General features: G+C 40.3%; 1 protein-coding gene across 8 annotated transcripts in view; it reads left to right on the top strand.

Annotated features, from left to right (window-relative positions):
- FOCAD (focadhesin) overlaps window positions 1–12,830 on the top strand; it is a 341,519-nt gene that overhangs the window by 320,671 nt on the left and 8,018 nt on the right. For 6 of the 8 annotated variants that reach the window (XM_072596662.1, XM_072596661.1, XM_072596667.1 and 3 more), the window contains 5 exons: window positions 3,742–4,002; window positions 4,726–4,815; window positions 6,002–6,179; window positions 9,915–10,012; window positions 11,060–11,311. In XM_072596662.1, coding sequence (XP_072452763.1) covers window positions 3,742–4,002; window positions 4,726–4,815; window positions 6,002–6,179; window positions 9,915–10,012; window positions 11,060–11,311 — 879 coding nt within the window. Of the gene's footprint in view, window positions 1–3,741; window positions 4,003–4,725; window positions 4,816–6,001; window positions 6,180–9,914; window positions 10,013–10,128; window positions 10,311–11,059; window positions 11,312–12,830 lie in introns of all 8 variants that reach the window. The other 2 variants (XR_011964354.1, XR_011964355.1) reach the window with 2 other exon arrangements.

Here is a 12,830-nt window from a genome sequence, read left to right as displayed (position 1 = left end):
CCTCTTAAGTACTCTTAAGATGCCTTTACTTAAGTTCTATCTTTTCCCAAACTCTCTTTAAACTGGGTTTATCTGACACTGCTTCTGTCAATGAACAATCTCATCTCATTAAGTAGTCCAGCCCCTCCACAATTTAAAAGCCCTTCCTCAATATACATTATAAGCCTTTCTTTACATACCTGTTACTTAGCACGATACCTGGACATCTAGGTTCTGATTGAGGACCTCTAGTGGTGGGGAGTTCACTACCTTCTGAAAAATTGGAAATGTTTCTGAATGCTACACATTGGGCTCACAGTTTTTCTGAGAATATAAGCTCCTTGAGGGGCCCAATACTTGGCACAGTGTCTTCCAAGCACTAGATGCTCAGTTAATGTATGTTTAATTAAATTAAAGACGAAAATGGAGAAAGTGTTTTAGTGACTAGTTTTCATATCAGTGTTCAGCTACGTTGAATATGGATATAGCAATGGTGTTCTCCAGCTTCTTTTGCTATTAAGAGTCAGCACATCATCTTTTTTTTAACAAAATGTCAGAGCAGTTGGAATTCAGTTAAAGTTTACATGGGTTTTCTCATTTGTACACTGAAATATAATTTGATTTTATTCATTATTTTATTATTATACATGATACATATTTTATATGTAACATAATTATATATCTATACTACTTTTATTTTATATTTTGTTTCATTTATTTGCTCATTTGATTGCTAAGTACAATTTAATAGTCTGATTCCAGAAAATTTAAACTCTTACCTTTTAATTAATAGTTGTGTTTTCAGTTATTTTGTGGGTCTCAAGTTCTCATGGCCAGGAAGAACCAGATTTCAGCTTCTCTTAAAGACCTTTGGCTCCTGTTCTTCTCTATGCTGAGTCATTTGAGAAGGCAGTTTATTAAGCTATCTGTTTCTAATCTTGAGGGGATTTAATGGTTGTTGAGGCCTATTGAGGCCTAGAGAGGAGGATAGGCAAGTATCTACCAATGTAAGAAATTGGTATTAGTGCCTTCTCTCTCTTGATTATTTCCAATTTATCCTGTATATTTTTCTTTCTATATAGTTTATAAGTTTGACTGTGAGCCCCTTGAGAGTGGGAAATGTCTTTTGTCTTTTTTATCCCTTTCACTTAGCACAGTGCCTGGTGTGTAGCAGATGCTTAAATGTGTATTGGCTCACTGACCTCTTGATCAAAAGTCAAAAAAAAAATCTTATAACTAGGGAAAGTATTTATTACTTTCCACTCTTAGGAAACTGAGTGTTCCCTTGTTAGTAGAAATGTACTTTGCTCTTCCTAAGTGTAAGAACTTTACCTCTCCTCCATATGCAGGAATTAGAATCTACTATCTGAATATTTTATATGAAGTTTTATATATATATACATATATATATCTTAATGCATAATTTTTAGAAATGCTTTTAAGGGAGTAAATGACTGAATAGCAGCATCTGAAGAGCAAGTAACCTTTATCCTAAACAGTTGCTTAATCATTCTGAAAATATTTTTCTGAGTCTTTCTAACAGTTTTTAATGGAGCAGGAGACACACACAAAAAATACCTTATGTGCCAGGCCCAGAGGCCTGTGTGGGCTACCCGAGTCTTCTTACCTCACCTCCGAGGTCTTCGGTTGGCCAAAACCGGATGCTCATATGAGAGAAAGGACGTTCCAGAGTCGAACAAGGGTTGAGCTTTATTTCAGGGTCTCGGTTACAAGTGCAGGGGGGAGGTCTTCCTTAGGAGGAAGAGGGGGAGATTTCCTAAGGAGGCTAAGATCTTAAGGGATTGGAAGTAGAAGTACAAGCGGGGAGAGAGGGGGAGGGGAGAGAGAAGAGAAGAGAAGCGGAGCCTACTGTCCTCTTGGCTCCTCACGTGCTAAGAGCTTTCAGGCTTCCTCAATCCTACTTAACCTTCAGCCACACAGTTTGCATCTCAATACCGTGCTGTTAGATAACAATAGTGTGCCCAGATCCGGGACCATCTCGAGGGCGGGGAGATCTCTCTCCCATCACGTTTCTCACGGGAAGAGGCGGAATTACTCGAGATAGCTCGGTTCACCTCTATTCCCTGCCGTTTCCTGGGAGGGTCTCGTGAGAGCTCTAAGATTTAGAAGCTCCCACCTTTACTCGCCCGAGACTGTCCACACGGAATTGAGCTTCCAATCCCAACACTTATGGGTATGGGAATTTTGAAAACTTCATTGTTTTCCAGATATATCTAGCCTCACCATAACTTCACTTGTGCTATTATGAGTTTTTGTGTAGAAGGGTGATACATTGGTAATCTAGAAAAACTGAATCTGTTATCACTATTCAAGACACTTGACCTCTTTGCTGGACGTCAAGGGAGATCAGCTAAAAAGACTTGTTACACCCTAGGCAGATTCTCCCTAGAAGAGTGAGCTGACAACTCCATTTGTCTTCTTTGGCAAGAAATTAAATACAGGGTGATCTGAGGGGCTCTGCCTCACTTTCATTAAGAGTCTCTTCTTGTGGGCTATCATATTTTTATTTCAAACAATCTACCACAAAAAACCTCATTGAGTTGACATTGATTTATTCAGAATTGTTGGGAAGGACAGCTGTTCCTCACCTGACAAGATACCTTATTCTTTAATCGAAACAGTATTGCTAGGTCATAATCCATTTTTTCCAGACCTGTGTGTTTCAGTTCAAAGAGCTGACACTGTCATTTTTAGTAGTATTAATGTTGCAAGGTAGCAAGCTGTGGTAGAAAGAATGTTTCAAGGTATCTAGGTGCCCCAGTGGACAGAGTGCTGTTCATGGAGTTGGGAAAACCTGAGTTCAAATCCAACTTCAAATACCTAGATGCTATGTGACTCTAGGCAGCTCACTTAACTTCTTTACCTCAGTTTCCTCCTTTGTAAAATGTGGATGATACTAGCTCTTCCCAAGATTGTCATGAGAATCAAATGAGATAAGAATTCTGAAACACTTAGCGCAGTGCCCAGCACATCCTGAAGTGCTACATAAACGCTGATGACGATGATAGCGGTGATGACAGCAGACTTGAGTTGTGGAGCCTTTACCCTTCCAGGGAATTTTCTTTCATGAAAGTATGACCTTTCCAAACTAAAGAGAATACGCACTTCTGTGTTCTTTGAGAAACAATATTTTATTTTTCCATTTCCATTTGGATTTTTTCCCCTTCCTTTTGGAAACTAGTTTTGGACTCTCCTGTGCTGGAAATTCAGTGTTCACTTCCAGTGCTAATCAGCACAGACACTTTACCTTGGCTCCTTTTTTTCTATCTTAGGTTGGTTCTCCCCTTCTAAGGCAGCCTGGTGGCACTCTGCTTCTGTGCGTCACCCTGTTAATATGGACACCTTACAGACTTTAGCCCTATAGCAGCTCAGAATTTCTGAACTCAAGTTCTGAACCAGCCTCAGCTTCCCCCAGTAGCAGGATTACATGTGTACTCCACCATGCCTGGCAACACTTTTATTTCACTAGCCCAAAGAATATATGTTTAAAGCTGAGTAGCTCATGGCCAAAACTGAACACACACACGCGCACACACACATCAGTATTACTAAGAGGAAACAACGACTCTTATTACCTCTATCAGACTTGGAGACATTTGTGTTGATAGACAAAGAAGAGCCATAAATGTCTGTAAACTGTTCATTGCACGTATCAGTTGACAGGAAGGTAGGGTTCTGTGGAGTGCAGGCCTTCCACTCTGGTCCCCACTGTTTATATAAAGTGCCCTGTTTTGCTTCCAGCTGAAAACCAAGAAGTACCTTTTGGTGTCTCTGCCGCTGTGGATGAAACATGTTTCTGAGGACCAGCTGCAGGTTTTCACTGAAGTGTTTATGGTGAAGCTTTTCGAAGCTACTTCTGCTGTCCAGAATCGTGAGTTATGTCAGGCTGTCTTGCAGGGACTTAGCCAGGCTATGAAGCTGCCCAGTCCAGCTCAGTACCTCTGGAGCCTCCTCTGCTGGGCTGCAGAGAAAATCTTTGATCTTTTGCCAAACAAGATTCGGGTAAGGAGCAAAAATATTTGCGTTCCTTTATAATTTATATTGAGGATTTTTTTTACAGCTGTTTTGGCCAGGCAAGGAGGTAAATGTTTTAAGAACGCGGGTGGGGAATGAATGAGAAATGGCCACATTCTTTTCTTTACTGGGAGTGTTTTCTCTTTCAAGATCTGGGCTGTCGAGGTTTAAAATTTAGAACCATGGTTTTGTGCAGACTGGACATAGATCATCCAGTGCTGAGCCAGAGAATTCATTCCAAGTCTCTCTGCAGAATAACTGACTTTAGAAACAAAGTAGAAGAGATTTCACATGAGAGCAAGAATATTTCCCTAAGTTTACGTATTTTAAGAAATTTCAGAAGTATTAGAGTTCTGGTAGGCTGAAGACACACCTATGCCTTGATTTCTTTAGACTGACAAAAAAAAAAATTCTCACAACTGACAGAAGCCTTTTTTTTTTTTTGAGATGTTAGAAATACACAAAGGAATGAAAAATATCAGAGCCCACTTATTTTTTCTCTAACTATGCAATGGGCAAATTAAATACAGTTAAAAAGCAGGATTATCAATTCTTTTATATTTGATTAAGGTAGAAAAAGCTTATCAGATCTCTTCATAGGTACAAAGGAATGCCAAAAAGATAGTGGTTTTTCTCTTATTTAAAAGATTTGAAATAGACTCACTTGTTCTCCTAGTGCCTGAATGCATTTTTTATATGCTTATTTGCCAGAGAAGTGACGTCAACCTGTATATCAATGCATCAAAATGCCTTTCAGAAATGTCAGATGCTGAGATAGTTCGCGTTGCCCATATTACTAAGGTAATGATATCAGAATCTCACTTCGAAAGTAATCTGTTTACTTATTTATTTTCTGATTGGAAGATTCCAATTGGTTAGCCAGGGCAGTGTTGGCTCTTTTTGGCTGATTCCATCTTGCTTCTAGCCTTTAAGTGACTCATTTCAAAATGGCTTCAGTTTCCAATTTGAATATAAGAATCTAAATTCATTAGCCTGATTGTGCTCAGGTTATTAAGAAGCCACAAACAGTTTAGAGACATTTGTGTTCCAAAATGGGCATTGGGTACTTGGTGTTGTTTCTAAAAATAGTTTTATTGTCAACTTAGTAAGCGAAAATAGTTCAGCTAATTAAAAGAAAATTATAGATGTGCCTATTAACTCTTAGATCTTCTCGTTTGTTAAGCACACTGTATAAACTTTGAACAACGTAGCAACAGAAGTGTTTTGTTTGCTTTGGTCTCCCCTTCTGTTCTCAGATTTTGTGTGCTAGTCAGTGTGTACATTCTGAGTCTCCGGTCTTTGATCTGTGACTCTTTGTAGAAGTCTTTTTGTGTTTCTGGAAGTTCTTCATGGAGATCACTATTTATGGTGCAATAATATTCTCTTACATGGATAAACCATGGTTCATTCTGCTATTTCCTGGTTGTTGGACATAGAAGTTGCACTAAGTACTTTGCAAGGACACAATAGAAATAGGAGATGCATCCCTTGTCTTTCACAGCCTTGTAATTTTGTTTAGAGGTGTGGTGTCTAGAGCAATTCCTGGCAGTAAAAGGCCTATGGTTGGCATGTTACCCATTTAGGTTCCTAGAGTACTATTAGCACATGACCACTACTGTGGAGTAAGTGGCCCAAAAGAGTTATCCTGCCGCCTGAGAGCCTGTTGTCCTGTCATGCACAGGGAACACTAGGGCCCATTATTTCTGGAATGTATTTATCAAGTGTTCTCACTAATTAACCTCTAAACGCATTGATGATATTGGTGAAGAAAGATAGTGCCTGTCATCAAGACCTACTGTCTCTAATGGACAATTTTAATAGAATACGGAAACAGGCGATGTAGCCTCCTGCCAGGAATAAACCGTCCTAGCATTTGGAGTGGTGGCCAACTTTGGAGTCAGCCTCTCTGCTTTTAGCCTTGCCCTTGGGGGCACAGCCATCACAGATAGATTAAATTAATGGTAGCTAAATGATTTGCCATTTTCAGAACAACATAAAGAAGGCTGCCTTTGTCAAAGTGTATTTAGTCTCTCAAGGTCGATTTCCCTTGATGCACTGGAATGACGTGATCGAGGCTGCAGTTCGATGTCAAGACAAAGAAACAGTTGCTTGGATGATGTTGCATGGTTTATATCATGCACGGATTATAAGCCATACAAACACAGGTGAGCACCTGCTGAAGCAAAAGTAAGTTTATTTGTTTTTAAAAGGAGAGGGTGGGTGATGGATCCCCCATCATCTGTTTTCAATTTTATTTGTATATTGTTTGTCTTAAATTTAATAAAAGGAATACTTAGTCCTTTGGGAACAAGGTTCATACTTCTGATACATGAGAGAATTTCATGAGCTTTTGATGGCCCCAGATTATATTTCTTTTTCTTCATCATGTCAAGTCAGCTAGCACTTATTACACGTCTACTCTAGGAGGTACCGTATGAAACCCCTGGGCTGCAGATAGTCCCCACCTTTGAGGAGTTCACATTATAATCTTCCAGACTACTTTGTTCATGTAAGTGATATACAAGAAAATTGAAGGTAATCTCAGGGAAGTCACTAGTCCTGAGACTGGGAAAGGACTCTCACCAAAGGTGGGATTTATGCAGAAACTTGAAGGAAGCAGGGAGACCAGGAGCTGGAGACTAGGAAAGAACACTCCAGGAATGGAGGACATATTAGTCATCCTAATTAGATTAGTGAAACATCAGATAGAAAGGAACAATTATTTTCAATTCATTTAAAACAGAGTACTGAATTTAGTCAAGAGACCAGGTTTCTTAGAACAGCTATAGCATGTTCTAACTATGTGTCTGTAAATAAGGAGCTCACTAACCTCTTTTAACCTCTGTCATCATGAATAGAATGAGGGGGATTTTTCTTGCTTCATGAGTTATATTTTATAAATCTTAGAGCACCATAGGAATAGGCATTTATATTTATGATTACTCTGTTCAAAGCATTGTGTGTTAGTGGTTGGGGAGACAGACCCCAGCCTTGAGGGAGCTTCCAGGGAGAAGCAGTGTGATCCAGTGCTTAGAGTCTTTATGGGGCTCCAGAAGTCCTGGGCTCAGATCCCCACATGCTGGCTGACTGTGTGACCGTGGGCAAATCTATCATTTAACCTCCCTTGTCCTCAGATTTTTCTCTCACATGAGAAGTTGGGATTAAGTGACCTCCATGTCTCTTTAAGATCTGAAGCTGTGATTACAGTTTTAGGATTAGATTTTCTAGGATTAGAAGTAGAAGTATCCATGTTAAGGGCTTTCAGTTTTTTGATTGTAGTGTGCTCTACAGGCTCAGTAAAGTTCTAGTTCATCAAATGGTAATACTAATATCGAGGCAGCTGGGTGGCACAGTGGAGAAAGTGTTGTGTGTGTGTTTGTTCTTCATTGCTGAAGAAAACCATGCCATCAGAGAAATAATGACATGACTTGCACTTGACTGTTTTTTGAGTGAGGGAGGTCACCAGCCTCACTTCTCCTCCAGAGCCATCTGAATCCAGTGACCAGGTATTCATCAGGATGACTGGAGATGACCCAGGATGAGGCAATTGGGGTTAAGTGACTTGCCCAAGGTCAGGCAGCTAGTGAGTGTCAAGTGTCTGAGGTGAGATTTGAACTCAGGTTCTCCTGACTCCTGCATTGGTGTTAGAAAGTATTGGACTTGGAAGAAGACCTGAGTTCGAGTCCTGCCTCAGATACTTATTTAAGACCCTGAGCTCACTTAAACTCATTCAGTTTCAATTTCAGCAACTGTAGAATGGAAATAATAAAGCCAGCTGTCTGACAGGGTTATTGTGAGGATCATAAGAGATAATGTAGGTAAAGCATTTTGCCAGTATATAAGTGGTAGCTAGTATAAACTAATTATATGTGCGCATGTGTATATATAATTATAAGCTAATTAATGAAAGCATAAATTTACATAGTGCCTTGTTGGTTGCAGTGCATTTTTGTGAGGATCAGATGATTCTCACAACAGTCCTGTGAGGCTAGCTAGTTCAAGTATTATTTTCCATGTTAAACAAATTCAGAGAGGTTAATTGATTTATCCAAAGTTGCACAGATAGAAGTGACAGAGCTGGAATGATAAAAGCCAGCTCTCCAGGCTGTGAAATCTAGGACTTTTTCTTCTGCACCTTAGAGCAAATAGCCATTTATCCTCACCTTTCTGAATAGGTCATGTATAAACTGGCTCAGCTTACCATTTTATGTTTTCAGACTTCAAATAACTTCCATTGCTACATGGGATGTTGGGGTTAGATTTTTTTTTTTAAATTTACAAAGTAAGCAATCTTATGAAAGGCTGCTGTAGAATCCGACTGCCAAATGATTGACTCATAAAATGGGATGCATCTTCTAAGATTCCCAGATGTGCATAAGGTTTAGACCAAAGGCTTTCTTTTAGACAAATAGAACACATGGATCATCACATGAGTAGAAGGTACTTGCCTAATGCAAAGAATTCTACCTTCTCTGCCATATGTTTCTCTTTTAATAACTCCTGGAGCAGGAGATCTTAACATTTTTTTTAGTCTTCTATCCCTTTGGCAGTACAAAGAATCCTATGGACCATTTCTCAGATGAGCATTTTTTAGAGGCATCAAATAAAATCATAGGTTTGCAAAGGAAGACAGTGACATTGAAATATGGTTATCAAATATTTTTAAAAAACAACTCCACAGCTGCCAGATAAAGAACCGCTTTCTAGACTTAGCATTGGCATTGAGAATAGTTTAAACAAATAAGAGTGACCTAGAATGTCAGACTAAATCTCATGGTTCTATATACCTTTCTTGTCCTAATTCCCCGTCATTTACAAATGTTACTGGATGTATGGGGCAAAACCCAGCAAATGTGATTACAGTGCACTTGGGAAGATCTAAGGGGTTTAGTTTTCTTAGTCAATATCTTGTGTTGCCAGCTGGGTGGCATTCAGGAATGACTTTGAAGCTGGCAGCTTTCCTTTTACAAGATTGATAATGATGTCTGTTTCAGTGCTTACCCCGGTGAACTTGTAATAAAGTACTGTATTTCTCACCTAAAACACACTGATTAGTCAAACACAGTAGACATCTCTCACATTAGAATATGATGGATATATAATTTATTCAATGTGGGCAATTTCCAGCGGGAACTTCCCGTGTTAGTGCTAATGCTACTTATGCCTAGTCCTAGTTATGTGCCTTAAGCACATGAAGATTATGACCTGGACAGCATCATACACCTAATAAGCCTTTAAATGCTCCAGCACTATTATCTCGTCAACCATTTTGCCTCTACAAGCACTCCTTATAAACATACAAGAAAGTGAATGAGCAACTCATCAAAAAAATCTAGCATTGCTGAGTTCTTAGCTGAGAAGTCTTTGTTGTCTCCAAGTCATTACTATAAAAAAAAACAGAGAGAAAAACAGACTTCATGCTGGTGTTTTCACTATTCATTTCCCCTGCAGTAGCTGTTTGTTTTTGTTTGTTTGCTAAAATGAATGAATTGATCATTTTTAACCCCAGCAAAAAAGAGATTTTGACTCCAAGAGTCAAAGTTTTACTGCTAGTGAAAGAGTCCTTTGAATTTTTTTAACACTGAAGAAATGTTAGTAACTTAATTTCGGCTCTAGTGTAGCATTAGTAGCAGTAGATTTAAAGAATAAATTAGTTCAAAGAAGCCAAGCCAACCATCTTCCTCAAACTTTAATAACATAACCCTGATGTTCACAGTGTCAAAGAAATACCTTTTGTTCCGTCACAAGTCAACACTGCTACGGTAAGAACTTGGGATTGTTTGATAGAGTCCTCACCAGGTGTTCCTCTTTAGTTACCATGGTTATTACTGCTCTATTTTGCATTTCAAAGGAAAACTGTGACCCATATTCCTAGTCAGAAAGTGTCCTTGTCTTTTCAGGAGTGCTAAAGAGAATGGAGTGGTTGTTGGAGCTGATGGGTTACATTAGAAACGTTGCTTACAAGTCAACCTCTATTGAGAATGTAGCTCTTGAAGAGGTACGAGCTATAGCTTCCTTAAAATTTAGGGGTTGTGTTTGTGCTCCAAAGAGAGAATGTTTTAATGTCTTGTTGCTTTTATTTTCCTCCTGCCTTTTATTTTTGAAAAACAATAGTGCCATCACACTGCTGCCAGAAGAAAGTGGGTGTTCTCACTGTGCTATTAAATTATGCAGAGCTGCCTTTTGAAAATCTCTTAAATGAAACAGACTTCTGGGCCTCTGGTAGGACAGCAGGACTTAAAGAACAAAAGCCATGAGAGGCCAAGCTTAAGTCTGTGCACCTGAAAAAGGCTTAGGTGAGAGGTGCACAGGGATTGGGAATTTACCCTTTGGTGGGTGCAGGAACAGATTTGAATCTGTGTTCCCCCTTCCCCAAATCAAATGCAAGCAGCACTTTCCCACTTCTTGTCATTCTTCTGACTCTGCTCTCCTTTCTGTGGTTTTATTCATTTGTTTTACTCTTGGTAAAGTCCTCTGGCATCATGCTTGCTGAGTGAATAAAGACTGCATGCCCTAGGATATTCTTTTGAGCCACTGCCTGGATCTCCCGTGGAGTTCTCTGTCTGTGTTCTAAGTTTCCACAAGTGACATTAGGTGTTTCCTAAAGATTGGAAAGGGTTTTATTTTTTTCCCAGATATGGCTTATTTTCATTTTTTTAAAAATCAAGATAACTTTCCTCAGGAAAAAAAAGGGAAGTCCTTTCTCACATTGCCTTCAGTCGGTGTAAATTTTTTATAAAACATTTCTTTAAATGTATTGTTAGCTTTTTTTGTAGCTGCTAATTAAGCAATGTTTGACTGGAATGTCCAAGTGTTTGTTTGGTTTCTTTTATTAAGAAGGGGAAGTGAACCCCTAAAGTGTCTTCATAACAGAGCTTCTCTTTCCTTAGCCTTAGAAATTCCATTTCCTATATGGTTCCTATATCCTCTTTTATGGATAGGGAAGGGAACTGTTGAGCTGGACAGTCTGGGTGGGTATGCATGTATGCCTCTATCTTTGAGTTGCTAAAACACTTGACCTAATTTGTGCCTGTTTCCTGTTTAGGCTATCAGCTTCCTGTTACTGCTTTTTGCAGCTTCTGTGGTTGCATGGGCTGACCACGATGCCCCTCTCCTGCTTGGACTCAGTGCCAGCTGGTTACCATGGCACCAGGAAGGAGACATGGCTGGGTTCTCTCCCTGTTATCTTGGCCAGAGTCCAATCAACAGGGTCACCTTGCAGGAGACTCTTACCCTCCTTCCCAGCAGCATGCCACTTCTGCTCAGCAAAGAACCGTGGAAGGAACAAACACAAAAGGTAAAAGCTGGAAGTCGTCTCCTCATCAAGACTGGCAGCCTTTTTTTTTTCCTCAGCAGTCACTGCTGGGGAGTAGGGCTGTGGTAGCCTAAATGAAACTTGGATCAAAGCAGAGGCTATACTATGCAACCTTCTCCCATTGCCAGAAAAATGTAGAGCTTCTGTGATCTAGGGTAAATGGAATAATAGAAAACATACTTTAGGAAAAAAGGCAGCATCTGTCTTGTGTGGTATTAAAGGCATATGCATGTATGAGCATGCATGCTCGCAAACACGCACACACACTTGCACATACACAGTCTTGAAACCTTAAAGTAGAAATAAAATGATATCTAGAAGAGGCTGGCAAAGATGGTGACCAGAAGTGTTACGGCCAGTGCTAACTCTCCTAGGAAATTTTGTAACAGAGAACAGCAGATGAAACGGCAATGACTAAAACCAAAGAGTAAACTCCAGTAAGCAGCTCGATTTCAGTCAGGACTGTAGAGAAGACAGGTGCCTGGTCTGGAGTGTGATAGAAGCCTCACCCCTGGCCTAGAGGAGTCACAGCAGAGGACAGAGCCAGCTCCCAGTGAAGGTATGCCCAAGGGGGACAGACATGGACGGTTCCCAGGTGAGTCAGCAAGCATTATTGAAAGAAAGGCAAGCAGTAGTACATAAGGGCTAAAAAAACCCAACATCATTTCCAGTTTCTTCTAGTCAGAGCCACAACAGGGGACAAAGCCCTGCAAGGTAATTTACAAGAAGAAAGTTACAGAGATAAGGACAAATCAGCAGTCAAGAAATATAATTAAATGCCTCCTATTTACCAGGCACTAAGGTCTAGGGATACTTATGAAAGATAATCTCTGCCTGTAAGGAATTTATAGTCTTACATGGGAAGACAATGCACTAAAGGAAGTTGGATGGTACGAGGTGTGGGGGAAGATGGCAGGTGAAGTGGAGAAGTCAAAAGTCACAGGAGTCCTGCCGCCAAGTGGGAAATGAAGAGATGTGTGTTCTGAGCTCCTTTTTGAAGTGGAGGTTTTGGAGCTGATGTCTCCACATTCTAGTCGAAGGGGCAGAGAGTAAATGGTGAGGCATAAGGACCAAGGCTGATTAGATCTCCCAAGATGAGATTTTCCAGCTTCCTGGAGCATGGTAGAGAAGTCAGGAATTCCAACATCATACAGCCAGGTGGGAAATGGGAAGGCCAGTAAGAAACAGGCAGGAACCAGGGACTTAGGCTGGGCCCAAGGCCTTTCTCTCTACCCAACTCCTTGACTTGGGTGAGAACTGCAGAAGAGAGGGCCCAGGAGAACCAGAACCCCTCCATACCATTCAGAACCATGGTAGGATATTGGCAGTGGCATCTAAGTTGCCAAAGGATAAAATTGGGGCCTAGGCACCCCAAGCAAGGGCAAGATATGATCCCATCCTATTCTATTCACCCTGTACTCTCTCACCCTCTCTCTCTCTCTCTCTCTCTCTCTCTCTCTCTCTCTCTCTCTCTCTCTCTCTCTCTCTGTGTGTGTGTGTG

Source organism: Notamacropus eugenii, chromosome 3 (assembly GCF_028372415.1).
Source record: "Notamacropus eugenii isolate mMacEug1 chromosome 3, mMacEug1.pri_v2, whole genome shotgun sequence".
NCBI classification, from domain to species: Eukaryota; Metazoa; Chordata; class Mammalia; order Diprotodontia; family Macropodidae; genus Notamacropus; species Notamacropus eugenii.
This window is presented reverse-complemented; position numbering and strand designations above follow the sequence as displayed.